Genomic DNA, 25,639 nt, shown 5'->3' on the forward strand with positions numbered 1-25,639 from the left:
TTGGATAAGTAACAGCTTTTCAATAGTCAACAATTACTTATTTATTATTGACTTCCCACTGTATATCTCAATATCCATACATCTATATGAAATGAAAACAGACACAAAAAGTAAAATGGTGTGGGAATTCTGACATACCAAATATGTAGCTTACTGTTTCTTCAAACTCAAACATGGTATTAAAGCATGATGTCAAACACCACAATATGTAGTATAAAAACGTTTGAGAAATATAACAAACTCTAAGCACCCAAACCACCACCCTATATTTCTTCATGGGAGCACATTATTTTAGAAAATATTATTTTAGCAGCAGAAATGACAACACAGTGTTAACACTGCAAAAATATGTTCAGAGACAAACACAGAAAGTGCACTGTTTCCTTTCCCTGTTCTTTAAACATATGCATTTATCATTTTTGCAACAAAAATTTCAAATTATGAGGAAAAGGGAAAGTTAAGAAAGCATAAAAGAGATCTTTCAGCAACTACCACTATAGGCCAATTTAGTTGCTAATACACTGGCCAATTTCTAAGATATATCATTTAGTGACTACAAAATGTCATTAGACATTTGTGACTACAAATGTCTACGACCAACAAGGTCTAAGATCCAACATATTAAAAAAAATTCCCCAAAGAGAAGAATTAAACACAAGATTAAAATGCTTATTAAAATATAATATCTGATACAAAGTAAAATGAGTGACAAGTCACAGAACAGAAATATGAATTCTCTGATTTACCAAAAAGAAAGCAAAATATACTCAGATCTGCTAACCTCTCAAATAAACAAAAACAAAATCATTCACCTAAATATGTGGTTTATGTGGATATACACTATAAACTACCTGAATACTTTTTATTCTCTACCAATTAAAACTTTGAGACTCTTCAGCTTGCCTACATCAATGATTTTCTACCATATGCATACCAAAATTACCTGGGGAACTTTTTTAGTATACGTCTTGCCAAAGCAAGCACTCACCTTGGGAACTTTTAAAACAATACTGACATTTGGGTCCAATGCCCAAGACTCATTTGTTGATACAGGGTATAGCATGGCAATTTTTATAAGTTAACCAAATGATTCTTATATGTCACCAGAGTTGGAAACCATACTGTACCAAAAGTGGATTTCTCATTTCCTGGAATACACCAAAAGTTACAATACTTCCATTTAAAGCCTGATGCAGGGTAAAACTTTAAGGTAATAATTACACGTATAATGTTTTAGTTTGCAAAGTGCTTTTGTTATACAATTTTGCATCATCCTTCCAAACCACCTCCAAGAAAAATATCAAATAAGAAAATTGCCCAAACAATAGAAAACAGCTATAACAAAGTAATTCCTCACCGAGGGCCTGAAAACACTTTACTGGGATTGAATTATCTTGTTTTAAGACAAAAGTGAACATTTTGAGGAAAACACACCTAGCAGTAAAACACAATGAACAAATGGAAGGGGGTGAACTTCCAAAATTTGTGAACTGTATTTATTTGGTTTTCCATTGAGAAATTTAGTCATTTAAGTAAAGGCTTCACATTTTAGCTGTTAGCCAATTATGGACTTCAGATGGCTATTTCAGCAACAGAAGGGCTACACAGTATTATGTTTAATAGTTTTAGAAATAGACATTCACTTTTATTTTGTTTATACAATTATAGCAAAATATAAGGAATATTTTTACCATTATTAAAAATCTTCAGTATGATATACGTTCTTTTTAGAAGTACAAAGTATCTAAAAAGTTAAAATTCCCACCACTCATTTTTCTATATTAAACACAGATTACATGTAACACATGTAATTTAAAAAATAAAAGCAAGAATATTAAACAGAAAAAAAGCAAACTTCAAATCAACAATAGTATTCGATCTCTATGTAAGAAAGAAATAAGAATGTGCATCATATAGATATGTGAAAGAAGAGTAAGGAAGGACACTAAAACCAAACTTTTAACAGAAGGGAAAAAAAGGCAGAAAAATTAAAATCCAAGAGGAGAGAAAAAAAGTCAAAGCATAGGTTGCCTTTTAAAAAATAAATAAACCATCAGAGTTTAGTTTGCATGCCTACTATCATAAAAGAAAACATTTCAATACTTACCATCAGCATCTAAAATCCAAGTTATAAAATGATTCTTTGCTTGGTACTGAATTACGGATGTTGCTTGATAAAGACAGCCTTCAAAATGAAATGCATAGTGCTCCAAGTCATTCTGTGGTAAGCCTTCTACGAAGTGCAACATGAATATGGGAGATACTCTGTGGGGGAAGAAGGCAAGAGACGTCAAACAAATTTAATGCCATGTGTCTGCTTATGCAAGAGTCTAAAGTGAACTAGTCAGTTACACATAACACTTTCAAGGCTAACTAAACTGATTTTTCTTGAGCACCTCCAGATGTGTGCCTTAATTAGAAATGAAGAACTTGCTCTAAGAAGTATGTAACACTAAACCCTTTTCAGATTGCTATCACTGACAGTTGGAAGCCGTCATGCAATAAGAGCAACACAGACCATTAAACAAAAATTGCTCTGTGAGCAGCAATGTTGCTTTGGCTTAAAGAAAATCTCATGGTTGCTACTTTGTAAAATTCAAAGGAAAAAATCCAGATCATTTAGAATTTTCTTTGGCATCAAGTGCCCAAATTATTTACTTTTGTTAGGTGAATAGGCAACACATGAAAATAAGGTAATTAAACCTAAGACAGTCAAATAAATGTTAATTTGGCCTATTTCTTTCTATCATCTCAGGAAGCAATCTATCAAATTACAATTTCTACTTAGAAAAAAGTTTAAATTTGACTTAAAACATACTGGTTAATTTATTGTAAACTTCAAGATATTCAAAACTTTCAAAAATACATTTTTGTTATACTGCAACATGTCAAACTAGAAAACAGAACCCACAAATGGGCCTCAAATAACTAAATCTAACAAAGCTATCAGGATTTAAGAAAAATGTTGAATATCCTTTTTCCTAATATTTAAACAGCTGTCAAGACTTACTTAGCTTATCAAAATTTATTCAGCTGAAATGAACTTGAAGCAATGTCCAAAATGTAAGATTATTCATAGTGACAAGGGATAATTTGCAAATTATCCCTTGTCAGTCATTTTGTTAAAGAATAATCAAGTCCTCAAAATTTAAGAACCTTAGAAATACAAAGTCCTGAAAACTATAACACTGAACCCTTTCCCACTGTTTTTAAAATCATAACTATTTTCACTGAATCCAAGACATCAATGATTATAAAGTATACCACACCATCAATTTTGGGTGGGGGCGTGCAGGGGAACCAGGGATTGAACCCGGGGGGCGCTTAAGCAATGAGCCACATCCCAGCCCTTTTATACTTTAATTCTGAGACAGGGTCTCACTAAGTTGCTTAGGGCCTCAATGAATTGCTGAGGCTGGCTTTGAACTTGCAATACTCCTGCCTCAGCCTCCAAAGCTGCTGGGCATGCCATCAATTTTTAAACATACTTTTATTTCACATGTTAAAATATGAAGTATATGTCTTTGAACTAATACTTCACAGTAAAACTACAGATGTGTTCACAAAGCTACAAATGCAGGCTTGAAGCACCTGCCTCTTTTTTTACTATTAAAAAATTTTAAAATTACTAATATTTGGTTCCCTTGGACTCATACAATATCTGTCAAAATATCTTCTGAGGCTAGTTACTATAGCAATCTCTTTATAATCCTAGACTAGGAAATCTCACCAGTTTCCTGCCTTTGTGTAATTTACACATGGAAATTGTTTTAAGATAATGTATACATGACCACTTGCCAGATTTTTATGCTTTTTATACATTTTAAGCATTCTAAACGACTCTTTTGTAAGTTGGTAAAAGTAAAAACTGCCAAGACCAGTATTCAAGAGGCCTTGGGTTCAATCTCCAATACAACACGAAAAATAAATTGTAGCTGGATACAATGGTACACACCTGTAATCCCAACAACAAAAGAAGCTGAGGCAGGAGGATTGCAATTTAAGGTCAGCATGAGCAACTCAGCAAGACCCTATTTCAAAATAAAAATTTTAAAACGGATGGGGATGTGGCTCTGGTAGAATGCTTGCCTAGCATGCATGAGGTACTAGGTTCAATTGCCAGTACCACTTTATGGGGGGGGGGGAAGATCAGAGTGATGAAACAAATTTTGAAACATCTTTTTATATACTATTCTCCCTAGAATTACTGCACCAAAGTTACCCAGGGCCTAACAGAGACTGCAATGATGCCAAGCAGAAATATTATTCTTTTTTTTTTTGGGGGGGGGGCAGTACTGGGAATTAAAGCCAGGGATGCTTTACCACTCAGTTACATCCACAGTCCTTTTATTTTTTGAGATGGGGTCTTGCTAAGCTGCTGAGACTGGTCTTGAACTTGTGATCCTTCTGTCTCAGCCTCCTGCCACTGGGATTGCAAGCATGTGCCACCCCACCATGCTTGGTTAGAATCAGTTTTATTACCATTTCACCTGAACAGAGGCAAACCCCTCAGAATATCCTCCATAATATTTTCTCGTTCCTATTTTTTAGTTGTGGGGACCAAATGCAGGGCCTCCCACATGCTAAGCATAGGATCTTTCACTGAGCTATACCCCCATGCCTTTCAAACTACTTTCTGTAACTATAAAACTGCGTAAACTCCAAACACCAAATCAATTACAATTTTCTTTGTATGTGTTCGTGTGTGACTGTGTGTGGAGGTGGGTATACAGAGGATTGAACCCAGGGCCTTGTGCATGGGAGGCAAGCATTCTACCAGCTGAGCTATATCCTCAGCCCTTCCCTCTGTATTTTAACATGTCTGAGACTGGGATGCATCTTATCATTGATGGCTCAGCTAAACAGGCAGCATTTCTTTCTTAATGGCATTTGAAAAGATGGTACAATTTATAAACACTGACATCTTGGAATCAATCAAGTAATATGCTTCCTCCTCCTCTTATTCATTTTTCTCAGTGGGTTCCCTAAAAGTCACTGTATTTTCCTACACACAACTCCAGTTTGTTTTACATTTCCAGCCTCTCAGGTGAGGGCAGAACTCTGCCTCCATGTTTTGTTCTCAAGCTTCTTCCTACACTCAATGTTAGAGCATCAGTTAGAGATGATGCTCAGAGTTGTAGAGAACAAGTTAAGGTTCTGCCTGAACCATGAAAAAACTGGATGGCATGGATTAACAGAACTGGAATCAAAAGTCAACAAGAAATTTCAAGCTAAGACACATTTGCCTTCACCTAACATGGGGCCGATTTCCTCTCCTTATAAGGACCTTTTTTTCTTTTAAGAAAAAAAGCACAAAAGGATTGTGTTAACCACTGTACCCAAAGACAGCAAGGGAAATGCAAGTCTCCATTACGCAGAGAGCAGCCACATCTTGCACTAATGGCCTGGAGTAAAAGTTTTTTTATTTATTTTCAACCCAACTAATGAAGTAATTCATATTTTATAAAATGCAAATCTAAGCTGGGTGTCGTGGTACATGCCTATAGAGCCAGTTTTTCAGGAGGCAGGAGAATCACTTGAGTATGAGCACATGAGTTCGAGACCAGTCTAAGAATATAGCAAGACCCCCATTTAAAAAAAAAAAAGTTAAAAAATACCAATTAAAAATGTGCATATATGTATATCTGAACTGTAATAATGTAGGCTTTAGGTAATTATATATATGTATATATATAAAATATATACATATATATATAATCTCATTACATTTTAGGTCTACTATATTATTTCAACTATTTTAGAATCTGATAAAAAATATTAATAAAGTCAGTTGCAATTCAAATAATTAGAACCAGATCATATTCACTGTACTAAGTAAATACATCTTCAGAAAAATTTAACTGGGTTGGGCACAGAGGTGCACATGTAAAGTCCTAGCAATCTGAGAAGCTCAGGAAGGATTGCAAATTTGAGGTGGGCCTTGGCAACTTAGTGAGACCCTCAGCAACTTATCTCAAAATAAAAACAAAAACAACCGGGGATGTAGCTCAATGGTAAAGTGCCCCTGAGTCCAATTCCCAGCACAAAAAGAGAGAGAGAGAGAGAGAGAGAGAGAGAGAGAGAGAGAGAGAGAGAGAGAGAGAGAGAGAGAGAAAATCTGCTAAACAAAGTTTATAAACTGTTCTTTGGAGTTAATCAAGGATCTTACAAATTAATAAATAAACATTTTCTTTCAAACAATGAAGACTTTAGAAAATCTATTTTCTATATTCTATTCAAAATTTTGAGGGGAACCTGCAGTTACTTATAAAAAGAAATGTTAAATCATTTTATTAGACCTGAATAAGTTCAGTAAGCACAGAACAGAAATATCTTACTTCTCTTCCTACCACTCCACCAATCTTGACAAATAGTTGCTAAAAACAAACAAAACCATTAAGACTGAAGTTCATGTAAATAAGTTTTTAAAATGCCAACCAAGGAGAACTAGACTCTTAAAGGAAATTCATTTCAAAAGCTTGAGAAGTAAAATTAAATCTGATTCTAAGATCTTGGTGGTTCCATGTCAGTGTGCTCTGAATATAATTCTAAATAATTTACTTAGAAAAAAAATAGCAGATGTGGACCAGACAGACATTATTCACCTGATTTATCAATGGATTCTTTTCCTAATGGGGACATCACATTACAGATGTAGATTATCTAAGATAAGATATTTGGGGAATTTACAAGACTATCAGTCTTTGGAATGCTGTATGATTAAATTACTCACAGTATCGTGATGGACTTAATTATTTTTAAGTTACCTCTAACAACTATATTAAATTTGTTTCTAAATTCCATTAGACACCAACAAACCAAGTTATACAAAGTAAAAATGCTACAAAGGATTTGTATGAAGATCTTGTCATTTATAATTTAAGTGAAATTTTACATGTGTTCGATTTACTTTTGAAGAATACAGGAAATGTCCACATTACAAATTTTGCTTATAAATCAGCTCAGTGGAACTCAAAAAAACACATTTTACACTGGAATACGTTTTACCTAAAGGATATCTTTCCAGATCAGAACATGAATGTTTAAGTAAAGCAATTTATGTATATAATTAAAAAGTGTACGTTGCAAAGTAACCAATTAACAGATTAAACAAAACAGAATGAGTCTATCCTCAATCCTGAGGCTTAAGAAAAAGTAGATATAAATATTAGAAAAAAACTATATACACCAAGATGCCTTAAGCAGCCCAGTGAACCAATGCAGGACGCAGACAGTCATGCTCTGCTGCCTTTCTACCCATCTTATCATCCAACGAAAAGATTTACATAGAGGATCTCTCAACACTTAGATCTCAAAACTTGGCCACCAGAAAGGCAAAATAGGTTACTGACTTCTGGTTGAAGACAACTCCTTGTTTCCTTGTTTTGCGTCCCACTCAAGAAGCTTTCAAATGACAGCAAAGGACAAAAACCGGTAATAATCCAAAAGGGCAAAAGAAGAGAAAGGGTACTGAACAAACAAGCCAATAAATATTCAGGGGACAGCATACAGAGAAATGGCCTCTTATATAGCAGAATGGGTAAAGTGATGACACAGCACTACAGAGCAGGCATGCTGATGAGAAGAGCTTATCCATCCCGCTCAACTCCCAATCGATATCCAAAGGCAACAGATACTGTGGAATATGGGGACGAGGCCTAGGCTAAAAACTGGAACAGGGAGTAAAAAAAACAGGAAGTATAAAGAGCATTCCTATGCACAAGGCCCGGAGATAGCCAATACAGTCTGGAGCAAAGAATGGAAGGCAGCAGGAGAGAGGCTTCCAGGAGGGAAAAAAGGGAAGGATTCAAAAATTTTAAAGTATTGAGTGCTGGAAATTTATTATTTGAAGTATTTGGGGAGGGAGACCCACAATATACGATAAAGTAAATGAAAACGTTGAATAAAGAATTATAAGAGAAATAAAATATAACCATTTATATTGCTTGGCTGGAGAGAGAATAATATATGTGTATCAGTAATAATGCAACACCGAATACTGGTTTAATCAAATACAAACACTTGGAGGAACCAAGAAAGGCAAAACAGAGAGACAGGGCCCAGGTGCTGATGCAGGAACTCTCGCTCTCAACTACTTAAAAGGTGAACAGGCACTGCTGCAGCAGAAGCAGCCATCATTTTAAAATGTCAAAGTAACTACCATCTTAATTTGAAGATCTGAAGCAGAAACTGAGAGAGGGAGTGAGGAAGGGGATTTCCCTGTTTGCCTTCTATGCCTTTTGGTACTATTAATTGAGAACTGAGGGGCTGGGGATGTGGCTCAAGTGGTAGCACGGTAGCGCGCTCGCCTGGCATGCATGTGGCCCGGGTTTGATCCTCAGCACCACATACAAACAAAGATGTTGTGTCCGCCGAAAACTAAAAATAAATAAATAAATAAATAAACAAAAGAACTGATTGATTTGATTTGGTGACAATCAACCTTTAAGAACAATTCTGAGGAGTTTCTGGTAGATTCAAGGGCATCAAAGGTTATTGATTTTCTTTTTTCTTTTTTGGTGTGGGGACGGGAGGTACCAGGGATTGAACTCGGGGGCACTCAACCACTGAGCCATATTCCTAGCCCTTTTTATATTTTATCTCAAGACAGGGTCTTGCTAAGTTGCATAGGGCCTCGGTAAATTGCCGTGGCTGACTTTTGAGCTTGTGATACTCCTCTGCCTCAGCCTCCCAAGCCATTGGGATTCCAGGTGTGCATCACCATGCCTGGTACTGAGTCTTTATTAATATACAGTTACTGTGAAAATGAAGGCTAAAGAGGATGTGTACATTGTGTGAGCAGATTAACAAAGAGAGACACTGCCTAAAATGAAACTAACCTTTGAGCTTAAAGAGAGTGATTCTGGTAACACAGGAAAAGAAAATTCTGACCAACTTTCCTGCTCAGGACAAATTGAAAAATTGGCACAATATAATAAAGGCACATCTGCTAAGGGGCAGGAGAAAACTTACATGATGATGAAGAATTAGCAGGCCAAGATAGAAATTTAAACAGATGAGCCTGTGGCTTACCTTTGAAACATCTTGGTTCTTGAAATTATATTTTAAAAATCCCAGAATTCTAGTGACTTAAGAAAATTAGTAGGAGAAAAAAAAACTAATGTTCAATATCCATAAAGGGAGAAAAAAGGCAAAGAGAAGGAAAGAAACTAGGAGAGCAGGGTCAATCACCCTAAGCCAACAGTACATGGTATTTCACAACTGCTTATACCCATTAAACAGCTGGTCCAGGTGAAATACCAGTGTTCCTATAAAGACGGGCATTTGGCAATTCATAAAGATTTATTAACTCAAACTTCTGAGAGACAGGTTTAGTTGCCATTTTGCACTCTACACACACAAAATGCATATCTACTTTCATCTTATTTTTTAAATGATGAGGTAATTTTAACTCACTTTTCCAATACCATTTTTCTTATTTGTGATTTACTGTTGCAAGCATTACATGGGCCAAAATGGGCAGCATTAAGTGGGTGCCACTCAGAGATGACATTTGTAAAGGTGACCAAACTCTTCATACACCTATGAAAAAAAAAAAGACAAATTCATTTATGTTAAATTCATTTACATTAATCTACACCAATGTCTAAAATACCTTCATTTGTTTAGTCATACTTTCTTGTTTTCCTGAATCATGTATTAGTGTGGTAATTTTCTTCCCTATTCTTTGTTGTAAGGCATCAAGAATGTTTAGCATCATCCTGGCTCTCTATTCCCCAGATGTCAGTGTAGCCTCCAGCTACAGCAGCCAATGTCTCCAGACACTGCTAAATGCCCTACTGGTGGGTGGGCAACAGAGCCCCTTGTTGAAAAACCACCATTGTTGGGCTGTCGAATATAAAGAACTTGCTGCTTATTAAACTCAATCTAGCTATATGTTACTGACAACCCAAAATGAAAAAGGGTATCTTCTTTCTTTGTGTGTGTTTGCGTATGTGAGAGAGAGAGAGAGAGAGAGAGAGAGAGAGAGAGAGAGAGAGAGAGTGAGAGTGTTTTATTGGAGATCGAACTCAAGGACGCTCTACCACCAAGCAATATTCCCAACCCTTTTTTAACCCTTTTATTTTGTGGAGACAGTCTGGCTAAATTGCTGAGGCTAGCCTCAAACTTGTGACCCTCCTGCCTCAGCCTCCTGAGTAGCTTACACCACCAAGACCAGCTTGTATCCACTTTAATAAGCATTTTTAATTTAAAAAAAAAAAGTTACTTATTACCAAAAAGCAATGGCTGTTAACAAAAGATAAATTCTCAGAGAAGCTAATATTTTAAATGCAAAGCAACAGAGAAGTATTAACAAATATATCAACCAAGTTCTGCTAAATTCTTCACTCTCAAAGGTACTGTTTAAGCAAAGCCTCCTTTTTTTTTTTCCTTTTGGTAATGGGAATTGAACAGAGGGGCACTTAACCACTAAGCTACACCCCCAGCCTCTTTTGTATTTTATCTACAGATAGGGTCTCCCTGAGTTGCTTAGGGCCTTGCTAGCTGCTGAGGCTGGGTTTGAACTCGCAATCCTCCTACCTCAGTCTCCTGAGCCTCTGGGATCAGAGGCATGCACTACTGTGCCTGGCCAAAGGCTCCTATTTTTAATTTGTAAAAGACAGTTTGTCTAAACAAATAAGTGTTAATGCTTGCCATGACAGCTGCCATTTCTGAGCACGCACTATGTGCAAGGCAAGGCACATTACTACATAGTTTTCTTCCAAACAACTCTTTAAGCAGTCAATGCTGCCCTTACCCCATTTTACAGAGGAAGAAATCTGCAACTTTTTTCTTCTCCATGTTTCCTCCCAAGTGCCAATCTTAGGGCCCAGAATGTCACTCACTAAGGCTCCTAATTCTCACCTAGAGGACTCAGGGATGCAGAAAGTATGGCTGAGCAGTTCAGGTGCAGGAGGACTCTCATAGGACCAAGAGAAGGAACAGGGAAGTGTAGGTTATCTGTAAGATGCTGCCAGACTCTAAGAGCCTGAGATCTGTTTATATGATTAAAAGACTAAAGTTAATGAACAAAAAAATGCCCTAGCTTCCAACAGAGGAGTAAAGAAAACACAGTTTCAAAGAATTCTGAGTGGTATTCTTAGCTGGGAATCTGAAGTGCTTCTCAGTTTTCCCCATGTCCTTCTAAATAAATTCTTGAGAAAACTCCTATTAGCTGGGCACAGTGGCGCATGCCTGGAATCCCAGTGACTCAGGAGAGAAGGAAGGATCACTAGTTCGAGGCCAGCCTCAGGAACTTAGCAAGATCTTCAGCAACTTAGTTAGAACTGTCTCAAAATAAAATAAAAACTGGGGATATATAGTTCAGTGGTAAAGCGCCCCTCGACTATATAAAAAGAAAAAGCCTATTAATAATCTCTCAAATCATAAATTTTTAACCCTTCCAGTTTAAAGCAGCAAGCAAACTGCAGTTTCTTGCTAAAACGTGTCCTTTTAACCTTAGTAGTAGAGAGAGACCTTAACATGTGGTGGGAAATTTTGTCAAGGGTAGAACTATAGAGAGCAAGTGCTGGTTTAGGGGCCAAAGTTTTATTCAAATTATATTACTCAGAACCATTTCAATAGAATGAATTCATTTAAGAAAAAAAAAAAAAAAACTAACCTGTTTTGATACCGGTGCCCACACTGTGAACATTCAAAGTCCCAAGAAAAAGAATATGTGAAGAGCTTTTCAATGTGGGGTTCTATTTTTAAGAGCAAGGGAAATGCGAACACAGGGCTTTCCATATCACCTTTCAAGAACAATAAAAAAAAATATATTACTCTTACTTTAAAACTGCAAAAAGCAAACTCAAATAATGAACTGTTATCTTTTCTCACTGCATTTATAGTATGAATATACATGTATACAGTCTGATAGTTGGAGGGGAGTTTTAAAACTATTTTTTTTTTCTAAAAAATGCCAGCACAAATTTAATTATCACCTCAGTTGCTTCTGTTTTTCTTGGTGGTAACATTTATGAAAACTTGAGACAAAAACAAAAGATCCATATTGTCTTCTCACATCTTTCTATTATTTCTCATGAAAAAAACAATTAAAATGTAACTGGTAAAGATAGTACAGAATAATATATGGATCTGACAAAAATCACTAAAGCACATTTCTATTCTGACCCTCTTTTTCTACATAAGAGGACCCACACACAAGGGCTAAAGGATGAGACAATCTTCCCTACTCTTCATTTACCATTCTTTCCAATCTTTTATTCAAGTCCTTTCCTTAAACTCCAGTAACTTTAAGATCTGAATTTTGTTGTCATTAAGACAAAAACTAGGGACTGGGGCTGCAGCTCAGTGGCAGAGTGCTTGTCTAGCTGTGGGTTTGATCCTCAGCACCACATAAAAATAAATAAAGGCATTCTGTCCATCTACAAAAATAAAAATAAAAAATAAAAAGACAAAAACTAGTCAATGCTAGCTTCCAGCTTTGAGATCAGCAAGTCAGTTAACAGGAAGACTCACACTGTTCTCACATTCGCGTACCAACTGTTTTCCTTCCTCAGGGAGCTTAGATGGCCCTCCCTCCCTCCCTAAAAGAGCCCTCTTTCACCATCTAGTTCTCCCCCAAGCCTGCGACTATAGCTGTCTAGAACATGGCCAGGAACAGTCACCTTGGCAGGACCACAAGGCAGAGGGTAAGTGCTATTACATGAGCATGTTCTATAAATATCAGTAGGTACAAAAGCTATTTTAATAGTCACCTTTGTAATAGTTCCACTGCTATTTTTGTACAAAAACATATAAAATCAAAACAAAATATTTTTGTAAGTAGAAATACAAATAAAATCTCCTAGAAATGAAAAATGTAACACCTTGAGAAATGCAAACTTGAGAACAGTAGAAGTCTGTAAAAAGTTATCAGGCTTTAAATGCTTACCTTATCAAAACTAAGTATTACTGAAAAAGCAAACCATTTATACTTCATGACAACATAAAATCCTCAAATTTAAAATAAAATTTTCAGTGAATCAAAACATCATAAAAGAGCTCAAAACTGTTAATTAGTTACATGATGGCAGATCATTTGAGATAACTTAAAGAGCCCCTAAGTTGATCTTTATTATTTTTCCTCAGATTACAAATTTTACTACAGAATATATAATATCAAAACCTCAGTTTAAATCTTATAACTTTCTGCCTAAATTAGTTAAGTGGTGTCTTTTTCTCTAGAATCAAATACCAGTTCCTCAACCCAACTCTTAACCTAGTTTGCATATGTCCCTAAAATACCTCCACTTGCCAAGATGCAAACCTTTCAATGACTCCTTCTGTACAGCTATTCGAGTTTTCTTGTTAATTGCTCATTGATAATAGCAGGCCACTTCGCTCCCCCCAAATGAGGGTTTTATTTTGTTTATTTCTTAATAAACAAAAGTTCTAATATATCCTGGATATTACTTCTTTGTTCTATCCTTGCCCAAAAGTTTCAAAATTTAAGGGGTATTTATAAATTTTTTCCATCTTATTTGTAATTTTATAATTTTTCCCCACTCTAAAGTAATAAATATATATTTTATTTATTTATTTCTGTCCAAAGTTTTAGAGTCCTGCTTTTTTACACTTTGGTCTTTAAATATGCTGAAGTTTCTTTCCAACTATGCTGTGAAGTAGAGACCCAATGGTCCTCCTGTATCAGTAATCAAATTACTTTTTACATTGATTTAAATAAGCAGAAACTATAACAATAGTAGCTTCTACCTTAAAAAAAATTTTTAAAGTGATGATGAAGAAATGGACACTGGAGGGGGAAAATACCAAATTAAAGAGAGTTATCTTTGTGCAGAGATAAGGAAGAACTGGGGAAGTGTACAAAGGGGACTACAATTGTATTTGTAACATTATATTTCTTAAACTTCAGGGAGGGAAAGCAAAGAGAACAGTATACAATGTGTTCTTTTAAAACAACAATTAGGATGATAAAGGAGCTGATCTGGAAAAAGTTAACCAACATTCAGGGTCAGTACAGATTCTACTTGTCTTTATTACTCTGAAATAAATGCTAATATTTGGAATGACAAGACACAGATGGCAAGATTTTAAAGTGCTCTCTGAAGCAGATTAGGTTTCATTAGTAAGGTTTTAAATTTTAATGTAGCACCTACCACTACTGAGTAGACAGAGTATAAATAAGAGAGGACTTTACCATTCTAGAAAAGCTACACCTGCTCAGTTATCATGATTGCACACAATAATATTTAATTTTTTTTCTTCATAGAAAACCCCCAAGGCCAAGGGGGCACAAGAGATGCAATTTGCTTCAAATACAATTATCAGTGATAAGAAGGGTGGTGATTCTGATTAGGGCAGAAACACCTTCTTTTAGTCACACCTCAGGTTACCCTTTGGGGGAAGATGGGATGCGGAGCCCCTCAATTTGTATTCAGAGATGCTTTGGAAAAGGCTGTTTGAAATGTGTATTCATGCAAAACTTCTTTGTGAGGAATAGGGTGGATTACAACAGAGCCTGGTGAAGTTTTAGGGTGACAGATCTATCATTAATGGAGTGATCATTATACAACTGTATACATTTAAAAGGTTTTACTATATGTAAATCATACTTTGATAAAAAAAAAATATGTATCCCACTGGAGATCCCACCTGATGATAAACGAGAACTATTCTTTAAACTAAAAGGAGGTTATGCCAGAGACTGGCTTATAGAAAACCTGTGTATTTTAAGTGGAAGGTAAACTCATATGTAAAAGTCTATGAAAAATTAAAGAAAACTAGGGGGTAGACTGTGAGACAAACAAGTAGGTCAAAAGCTGTCAGGTATGGACAAAAGACATTGCTTCTAGATACCATATCTAGGCCTAATGAAATAAATGCCATTCACTGAGAGGAAAAAATAGAAGGCACTGATATTTTGCATAATTGAGTATAGGTACATACTAATACAAAGCACCATACATTATTAATGGAAGAGTTAATACACAAAAATAAAAAAGAGAAATAAAAAGGCACTCCTCGCAAAAAAAAACAAAACAAAACACCAAACACCAGTGGCTCCTTCTTGTAATACTAAAGGCATGTAGAAAGATCTGGATGGAGACTCTGGTTTCCTTGCTTCACTCTGCTCCCTCCCACAAGGCCAAAAATCAATTAACAGAGGACAAAGCAAGTTCCACTCTTATACCCTTTTTAAAGATGAAAGCTTTCCTGAAAGGTCTTCAGCATAGTTCTCCTAATATCCCACTGGCCAAAATTGTACCACATGTCCATTCTTAGAATCCACTGGTAAGAGAAGAATTACTAGACTGGTTTAGATCTGATTCTTAACCCTACCCAGATATATGAGCCCCAGCACTGGTATTTACTTTTAAATTCCCTACATATTTCATAATGCACAGTCAAGTTTGAAAATGTTGAATTAGCCTATTGGGGTAAGAACTGGAGAAGCAACCAAGGGTGTGCCCTCTAAATATTCACCTGGCTCTGAGCACTGCATCCACTCTCAAGAGGTAGAACACCAACCTGCAGATTTATCTAAACAGCTGTACACACCAAAGATTCAATTAGTGGTAGACTCCTAAGATAAACTAGCCAGATTCCTGCTCCCAAAGAATCCGAACATCCAAAATACTAAACCAATATTATACCTCCTTATGATTTACACATTTCTATGATAGATGAGTTAAGGTACATCAATTACTTACCCAATGTGCATCTAAGCTGGGGCTGCAGTTCAGTAAAAATTTCGCCTCTGACTTCATTCAGACAGGTCTCTATCTCTGTGAATATTTTTGAAGTAATTTTATACTCTCCATCTAGAAATACATTCAGAACATTATCATCAAAAATTTCTCATCAATGTATATCTTTCTACATAAAATTTAAGACATTATTAAAAATGGAAGTTTATTAATTTGTGCAAACAGAGATAAAAGGCAAACATAAAATTACAGTATAATATATAATTCCCTTTTTATTTGTTATCAGCACAGTATCATTAGCATTTACTACCTGAATAAAAATATCACCCAAATAATCAGAGGTCTAGTAAAACACAGGTTGGAATCATTAGTGTTTCACATTTCAGGTTGAATTTTTTGTTTTGTTTTTAAGATTTTGGAATATCTGCATATACATTTTGGGGAGAAGAGCCAAATCTAACCATGAAATTCATTTACTTTTACACAGAGCCTGAAGTTAATTCTAAAATATTGTGTTTTGACTATGACCTGTCACATGAAGTCAGGTATGAAATATTCCTACTTTGGCATCATGTTGGTACTCAAAAGTTTCAGTTTGAGGGCATTTTAGATTCAGATTTTTGGATTTAACCTTTAAGATATTTTCGTCCATCTCTGAAACAGCCGAAGCTCTCTTTATATGCAATTATTACTTACACTAGAGACAACTTCTAATAATTTACTCCACTTTGTATAACTTTTCTTGAACCTACCTAAGTCTTAATGATTAAGTTATGATTATTTTCCTGATATCTAGCATATTTCCCTTCTTCCAAATCCTCCTTTTGGGGCAGGTAGAGAGGGTCCTCATTAGCATTACAGTTTTTATGCAATTCCACATCCTCCTTTGTTCATACAAATTTGCTTCATTAAGCACAGGGAGATTCAACATCATGTTCAGCCAGAGGAAGGAGAAGTTGTGCTTCATTTGTGAAAAATGTGACAAAAATGCATTCTACTGTCATGTATAACTAATTAGAACAAATTTTTAAAAAAAACACAGTGGGCTAGCTGCACCCACTGTAACCAACAATCATTCCCCTATTGCTGGACATTTCTTTTTTCAATATCATAAATTTATAGTAATAACATCTTCGGGCACATATCTATCCATATTTTTGATCTCTTTAGGGTTAAAGTCCTCAAAATGGAATTACTGTGACAAGAAACTAGCCAAGATTAATAAATTATTTTGAATATAAGCCTCCATATACATCTGAGACTCTGGTTACTCTTAAGCAACAAATGGATCTTCTCTTGAAACTCTTACAGCTTGACCACTATCTGCTTAAGTGTTTCACTAATGAAAATATCTCGATTGTCCTTAATAAAAAAAAGTAAGCATTAACTCAAATTTTTAGTTATTTGATGATGGCAAAAAAGAAAATTCATAATGCAAAAAAAAGAAGTTAAATATAATTAACATATTGTGAAAATAAGTTATTCTATAGAGTATAACAAATATGAAATTAATTCTGATATTTAATTATTGCTTTTCAGCAATAATTGACTGAACAACTGTCTCAAAGCATGTGGAGAAGACTCTGAGACTTCTGTAATTACATAAAACAGAAATAGAAGAAAAAGCCAAAGGCAAAAATGCTTATGAAAGCTGGGCAGGATGGCACACACCTATAATCCCAGCTACTCAAGAGGATGAGGCAGAGGACCGCAAAAAAAATTTCAGAAGGGTTGGGATGTAGTTCAGTGGTCGAGCACTTGCTTAGCAACTGTGAGGGTCCTAGTTTTATGCCTAGTTCTAGGAGTAAAAATTTTTTTAAAAAGGCTTATTTTAAAAATTGCAAAAAAAAAAATTTGCAAATGAATGATGCATGAAAAAATTTAGTTTCAGGGAAATTTGAATCGAAACAAAAATAATCTTTACAACATCATAATTTTTTTTTAACCTTGAGATTAAACCCAGAGCCTCCCCTAGGCAAATAGTCTACCATGAACTACATCCCCAGCCCTTAGATTTTATTTTGAGACTGGGGGTTTCAGTAATTTGCCCAGGCTGGTCTCAAACTTGGGATCCTCTTGTCTTAGCTCTAGAGTGGCTACTATCACAGGCATGTGCCATCTAGCTCAAAGCCAAAGATGGCTAGAATACTCTGAGATATTTTCTTCCACATAATGAAAATAAAACTATATTAGTATAACTCTTCTGGAATAAGAACCATAATATTCATATTTTACATCCCTCTTGACATCAATGAGCAATACATTCAAAAGAATATATACATATTTGTCATAATGTGAATCTGAAATAGTAAAAAACAGTAAGCAACCTAAATGGTCCACAGTCAGAAAGCAATGTACAGGATCCATACAAAGGACTGCACAACCAAAGTCACATTTTTTAATATATTAATGAATATGAAAATACCTACAATGTCAAGTGAAGAAAGCATGGTATGATGTTAAATCTGTCAAAGAAAATATATGCATAAATAAGATCAGGAAAAAAATATACCAAGACACTTCAAAAGAGGTTCAATAAAAATGAAGATCTTGTCCTTCCAGACAGCAAGACTTTAAAAAAGTCAAAACAGTGTGGGTACAGGGACAGACAGACAAAACTGGGAGTTAAGAAACAGATGCACATACATAAGACAAACATGGTATGGCAGGATCAACTGACAAAAGGAGGAAAGCTAGAAAAACAGGCAACACAAATGAGAGAAAAATGGATCTTTACTCCATACCATACACAAATATTAACTTCTGCTGAATTAATAATTTCACTGTCAAAAACAAACTATGATTTTTTCAGTGACAACAATGATCAATGTCCAACTTCCTGTTCTCAGGAAAAGAAAGGCTTCTTTGCCACAACACTAACTCCAAAAGAAAAGCTGAACACTTTCCTGTATATCAAGACAGCTTTTAAAAAGTAGAAAAACAAGCCGTGCATACTGGTGCACACCAGTGGCTCCGGAGGCTGATGTAGGAGGATTGCGAGTTCAAAGCCAGCCTCAGCAAAAGTGAGATGCTAAGCAACTCATTGAGACCCTATCTCTAAATAAAATACAAAATAGGGCTGGGGATGTGGCTCAGTGGTCAAGTGTCCCTGAGTTCAATCCCCTGTACCAAAGGAAAAAAAGTAGGAAAAAAAGATGCATCTGAGAGAAGATTCAGCAACAAATATCTAACTTAAAAATAGCAACAAGGATATTCAAAAATTCATACAAATCAGTAAGAACACAACGACCAACAGAACAAATAGGGATAAGACACTATTAAACACTTCACAGAAAAGCGAACATATATGGTCAATGTACACATATCAAGCTCCTGAAATCTGGAAATGCAAACCAAGACCAAAGACCACTTCATGACACTCAAATAGCAAAAATCTCAAGTGTAAAATCACTAAGAGAAGATGTCTTATAAATTGCTACTGGGAGTTCCTGACTGATACAACTACTTTGGAAAACAACTGCCATTATCTGAATGTCTAGACTCAGATATGGTAAATGCATTCCTATGGAATATGCAAGAGAAACTCTCCTACTATCTATACTCCTGGAAAATTATCCAAAATGGTCACAACAATAGTATTTATAATGGCAAAACAAGAACACACTGTCCATTGACAAGTGAGTAAATCACAGCTGGTCCTCAGTACCTTCAGACTCAACCAACCATGGACTGAAAATATTTGGCAGGGAGGAGGGGGGGTTGCATCTGTACTGACTGTACGTGTACAGCCTCTTGTTCCCTTGCCATTATTCCCTAAACAACATAGTACAGCCACTGTTTGCATCACATTTGTTATATTAAGTAATATTAAGTAATCTAGACATGATTTCAAGTATATGGGAAGATGTGCATGGGTTCTATGTAAAAATTAAACCATTTTAAATAAGGGAATTAGCATCCTTGGATTTTGTAATCTGTAGGAGGTCCTAGAATCAATTCTCGACAAATACTGAGGGAAGAGTACATTGATATATTTCCAAAATGAAAAATACCATACATCAATGAAAATCAACAAACTGCAACTCCAGGCAGCTTCATAAACCCTTAAAAAAAAGGTTCCAGAGGACACACCATATCTTTTTTAAAACATTTAAAATAAACTAAATTTGGCAATTTTAAGAAAAATTATTAAGTAGTGGTGACAAAACACAATTCAGGATAATGATTACTTTTGGGGGAAATGAAGGGCAGGATGGGAGGAACACATAGGTCGACTGAGTATAAAACAATGTTTTAATTCTTCTTGGGTTGAAAAGTAGGTTTCTGAGTATCCTATCAACTTGTAGAAAATTTTAAAAAAATATATCCCTCCCTGTAAAGATTTTGGAGGGCTGTAGGATTACAGGTGATTTTTACTTGCTTCTTTATTCTACCTTTCAGTAGTTTAAAAACTTAAAAGATTTTACTTTGATGGACTGTGACGACGACTACTACCCTGACAACTACTCCGCTGACAACCACTGCTTCTTTCCCCCTCACAATTAGTTTTTGAAAGATGACCTTTGTGGCACTCATGATGCTGTGGCCGGTGTTATCTCATCTTCATGACACTATCCTTGAGTTTCCTGCTCCTAGGTCTTTATATAGTACAAAACCCTACTGATGGCATCTTTTCCACATGCTTTGAGACAAAACTCAATAACATCTTTAAAAATTAAGGAGAAATAATGTACTACTACCAACCTTTAACTCCATCCAAATGATTGTTATATAGAAGCTTACTTGCTTGATCATATTTTTCAAACAACCTCCTAAACACAGATTCTTCCTTAGAACACAATTTAGTCACAGTGTTCTTTAACTCTTCCAAGTGTACCAAAGCTGACAAGAGACAGTCTAACCAACAGAGAGCATTAGTATTTTTCCACTGGACACAGAGAGTCTGGAGAAATGACGAACATTTGATCTCCAATGGCATTTCCAGTTCAGATGTATATCCTTCATTCTGAGGGGAAATTCCCCCAGTTTCAGAGACATCAACAGTAATAGGATCTTCTTCAGCCATATCAACATTATCACTGTCCAAGGTCTCATTATGATCCAAGGAATGAGCAGTTCTAACTGAATTCTGTTGACTACTACTATTGGGTAAGTTTGACAAGATTTCATCATATTTGCGGTTCAAAACTTGTTCTCCATCAGTAACAAGATGATTTCTAGTCTTTTTGGAATTTGCTAAAAAAGGTGAATCATTACAGCTGGTTTCTAAGATCTTTCTTTTTTGAGGCTTATTTGGAATGTGACAATCTTCCAAATCAGGAGAAATTAAATTATTAAGTGATTTAGAGCCCAAAGGATAGATGCACTAGAAGAGAAAAATAAAATCATACAATTACAAAAATTCAAATAAGTAAAAGTTTTACTTTACAGTTTCTAGTTTCTACACTATGAAAAACAAATTTTTAGCATTAATTTAACATGAGAATATATTTATCAATCTAAATTTGAAAGAACTAATGACAAACACTATTTAATCAAAATGTGGACCCCCCCCCTAAAGAAAAAATTTTCCTAATGAATTAAATCTTAGATTTAATCTGAGTTATAACTAGGGTAAGATAACAAAGAAAACATATTTTTGTGTTAATAAAAAAATCTAATTTCAAGAATATTAAAAAATTTCAACATTGTAAAGAAGACTGAGGACCACTACTCTTTTGGAACAAACAGTATAACATTTTAAAAATTGGAAAAGTATGTTTCTTTTTTTTTTTTGGTAGTGGGACTGGGACTGAACCACCACCCATTAGTACTCTACCACTAGATCATATTTCCAGCCCTTTTTGAGATGGGGTCTTGCAGGCATGTACCACCACACCTAATTTTGAAAAGTATTTTCAAAGTTAAAAAACTGCATGGATTAATTTCTGTGTGTCCTATATTTTAACACTGAGTATAAATCTAAAATCATGCTATTTTAGTTCATATCTAATGGGTTGAGAGAAAAATTGCTCAATTTTAACGACTCATCAAATCTAACTGGGCATTAACACAATTTCAAACAAATTCCAAAATGTAAATACATCATAAATCAGTGAATTTTTCTTAATTTTCAAGACCACCACAACATTCTACAAGATAAATTCAAGAACCTATACACTAAATGCCCTCATTTAAAATATATCTTTTGGAAAGAGATACTGTAGTTCAGTGATAAAGCACTTGCCTAGTATAGTATGCAAAAGACTAATTCAATCCCTAGCACTGAGAAAAAGTAATTTAAAAAATTAAATGAATAAATAAATAGCATACTACAGGGACACAACCACATCAATGTTTATGGCAGCACAATTCACAATAGCTAAATTGTGGAATCAACCTAATGCCGTTTTGTAAATGAATGGATAAAAAAAATGTGGTATACACAATGGAATATTATTCAGCATTAAGAGAGTACAAATCAAGGCATTTGCAGGTAAATGGATGAAGCTGGAGAGTATAATGCTAAGTGAAATTAGCCAATCCCAAAAAACCAAATGCCAAATGATTTCTGATTTAAGGATGCTGATCCATAATATGCTGTGGAGCAGGTATAGGGAGGATTAAATGAACTCTAGATAGGGCAAAGGGGGAAAGGGGAGGGAATAGAAGGGAAGGGGTATAGGGGTAGGAAAGATGGTGGAATTTGATGGTCATTATTAACCTATGTAAGAAAACATGAAAGATGTGAATCTACTTTGTGTATAACCAGATATAAAAAATTGTGCTCTATATTTGTAATATGAATTGTAATGCATTGTTGTCATATACAACAAATCAAAATTAAAAATAAATATATATTTTGGATGGATATTGTTTAATGATGTTCAATCTGTCCCAACTCTGACATAATAAAATTATTTCTATGATAAAAAAATTAAATGAATAAATAAACAAAACATGCCTTTTTCTATACAAGTTTGGTAGACCGCTACACTTTGGTGGCCTTCAGTGAACTGAAGAACCATACCTTCTGGTAACTGATGTCCTCATATTGTCAAGTCCTCTACACAGACTGGGCTTAGGCATTTACTACCTTTGATGGGACATCTGGACACAAGATTCACATGAAGGTCTGATAAGCACTGGCCTATTCTTGTACTCTTGGAGGCCCTTCTTCAGTCCCAGCTATCATGCAGTAAGAAGCCCAATTAGTCTCAAGAAAAAGAACTGAGATTCCCAGCTGGCTCCCTAAGCTGAGCTCCCAAACAGCACTTACAGTCAGACATGCAAGCATTTTCAGTCATCACAGCAGATATTGTACATACAAGGATAAGAACTGCCTAGAGAACCCACAGAATCATGAAAATAAAGCCATGCAATTATTTAGTTTTGAGGTAATTCACTTCATAGCAACAGATAAGTGAAATGCACTGAAATCCCTCATCTAGCTTCTTCTATACAGTGAATACTATATTTAAAATACTACATTTGCATAGGCCTGCAACCCCAGCTAACTCTGGAGGCCAGGATAGGAAGATCACAAGTTCAAAACCAACTGGGGTGAATTAGCGACATAGTTTAATAAAAAAGGATGGGCTAGCGATATAGCTTAGTGGGGAAGCACTTGCCTAGAAAGTGGATGCCCTGGATTCAATCCGCAATACTTGGGGATCAGGGTAGGGATGAAGGAATAATAACTTGACTAACAATTTTATATCTTGAGATTTCTCAAATCCTACCTTATGCCAGGAAACCAAAAACACTTTAAAATCAATAACAATGCCAGATGTGGTGGCATACATCTGTAATCCCAGCAACCTGGGACACTGTTGACAGGAGAATCACAAATTTGAGGACAGCCTGGGTAACTTAGACCCTCTCTCAAAATAAAAAATAAAAAGGGCAGGATGTAGTTCAGTGGTAGAGCACTTCTGAGTGCAATCCCCAGTATCACACACACAAACTAAAACTAAAATCAATAGCAATAATTGCATTTTCAGAGTCATAAAAGATTACATTCAAAAATATTGAAAGCAGGATCTCAAAGAGATGTTTGCACACCCATGTTCACTGTAGCACTTATTCACAATATCCAAAGGTAGGAAAACAACCCAAATGTGTGATGACATATATGAACTGATAAAGAAAATGAGGTATTATCCATTCAATAGAATACTATTCAGCCTTAAAAAAAAAATAAAGGAAACCATGTCACTTGCTACAACACAGATGAACTTTAATGACATTATAATTAGTGAAATTAATCAGCCACACAAAAAAACCATATACTGTAATGATTCTATTTATATGAAGTACTTAAGAGTAATAAGATATATCAAGAACTATGTAATGTTTTGAACAACCAATAATAAAAATTTTTTAAAAAAGAGTAATAAGATTTATTGAAATAGATCAGTGGCTGCCAAGAGCTAGAGTGAAGGGTGACCAGGATATCTGTGTACAATTCAGTTGTGCAAACTAAAGAAAATTCTAGAGATATACTGCATGACCATGTGAGTACACACAGTACTCCTGAACTATACACTTAAAAATGGTTAAGATGTTAGATTCTATAATTTTGTCACAATTTTAAAAAACAGAAACAAAATAATTTTTTAAAAAATTACCCAAATACCAAAACAAAAGTCCTTCACCAATCTCAAGCAGTCAAGATCTTGATGTATATACATACTGCTTGTATCCCTATTTAATGAAAAATAATAAACTATGAGGGTCTTGGGCTACAAAACTTGGTGGCCTGGATGGTTTCCACACTTCCTTTACAAACGTTTTCACTGACTTTTTTTTTCTATAATCTCTACTCCCATCACTAGGGCAACCAAAATTATAATTTGTTTTTACCATAAGTTTTCCCTTTTATAAATTAATGCTTTTATATTATCTCTTTGCATCTGACTGTAGTTAGCATTTTATTTAAAATGTAATAACTAGAATAAAGCTTTTTAACTTAAACCTAATGCTGTTTCTCAGTGATTTTTATTTTTTTTTTTTGGAGCAGCTTAAGTAATTTCCTGTTTTTATTCCTGAAAGACAGTAATAAGAAAACATGTTTTGTTTTGTTGTTGTTGCTTTTTTTTTTTCTAGTTGTAGTTGGACACGATACCTTTACTTATTTATTTTTATATGATGCTGAGGATCAAACCCAGGGCCTCACATGTGCTAGGCAAGTGCTCTACCTCTGAGCCACAACCCCAGCCCCTATTGTTGCTGTCTTTGTGTGCAGTGCAAGGGATCAATCCCAGAGCTTCTCACATGCTAGACAAGTGCTTTATCCTGAGCTACATCACCAGCTATCATTTTATTTGGAAATTAATTAAGCTTCAGCCAAAGAAATTATAAAAATAATTTATAAATATTTCATGCCCTTTCCTTCTTTTTTTTTTTTTTTGGTGTTACTGGGACTATTTTCTATTTTTTAGGTACTGGGGATTGAACCCAGGGGCACTTAATCACTGAGCTACATCCCAGTCCTTTTTATTTTTTATTTTGAGACAGAACAGGGTCTCCCTAAGTTGCTTAGGTCCTCACTTACTTGCTGAGACTGGCTGGCCTCCAACTTGTAATCCTCCTGCCTTAGCCTCCCTAATTGCTGAGATTAAACATGTGTACCACTGTGCCTGCCCTTTTTGTTTTGAGACAGGGTCTACATTGCTTAAGGGCTTGATAGATTGCTCAAGTGGTCTCAAACTTATTATCCTCCTGTCTGGGTCTCCCAAGTGGATAGGATTACAGGTGTGTGCAACCATTCCCAGCTACTTATGCCCATTTCACAAATGAACAAGTATTTTCTTTGATGACTTAACACTATTTAAAAATCTCTTTATAGCTGAACAAAGTGGCACACATCTGTAATCTCAGCTACTTAGGAGGCTGAAGCAGGAAAATCACAAATTCAAGGCTTGCCTAAAAGCAAGATCTCAAAAAAAAAAGAAAAAGAAAAAGAAAGAAAGAAAAACAAAGTATGCAAGATCCTTTTCATTATAAATCTTTTTCTTTAAAAA

General features: G+C 35.2%; 1 protein-coding gene across 4 annotated transcripts in view; it reads right to left on the reverse strand.

Annotated features, from left to right (window-relative positions):
• Nucleotides 1-25,639, reverse strand: part of Uspl1 (ubiquitin specific peptidase like 1) — a 38,272-nt gene that overhangs the window by 3,638 nt on the left and 8,995 nt on the right. For 2 of the 4 annotated variants that reach the window (XM_021730244.3, XM_005317069.5), the window contains exons 4-8: nucleotides 20,379-21,000; nucleotides 15,678-15,788; nucleotides 11,624-11,753; nucleotides 9,418-9,543; nucleotides 2,108-2,265 (exon numbers count right to left, since the gene is read on the reverse strand). In XM_021730244.3, coding sequence (XP_021585919.2) covers nucleotides 2,108-2,265; nucleotides 9,418-9,543; nucleotides 11,624-11,753; nucleotides 15,678-15,788; nucleotides 20,379-21,000 — 1,147 coding nt within the window. Of the gene's footprint in view, nucleotides 1-2,107; nucleotides 2,266-9,417; nucleotides 9,544-11,623; nucleotides 11,754-15,677; nucleotides 15,789-18,103; nucleotides 18,123-20,378; nucleotides 21,001-25,639 lie in introns of those variants that run through there. The other 2 variants (XM_078016157.1, XM_040281629.2) reach the window with 2 other exon arrangements.

This window comes from Ictidomys tridecemlineatus, chromosome 6, assembly GCF_052094955.1.
Source record: "Ictidomys tridecemlineatus isolate mIctTri1 chromosome 6, mIctTri1.hap1, whole genome shotgun sequence".
NCBI classification, from domain to species: domain Eukaryota; kingdom Metazoa; phylum Chordata; class Mammalia; order Rodentia; family Sciuridae; genus Ictidomys; species Ictidomys tridecemlineatus.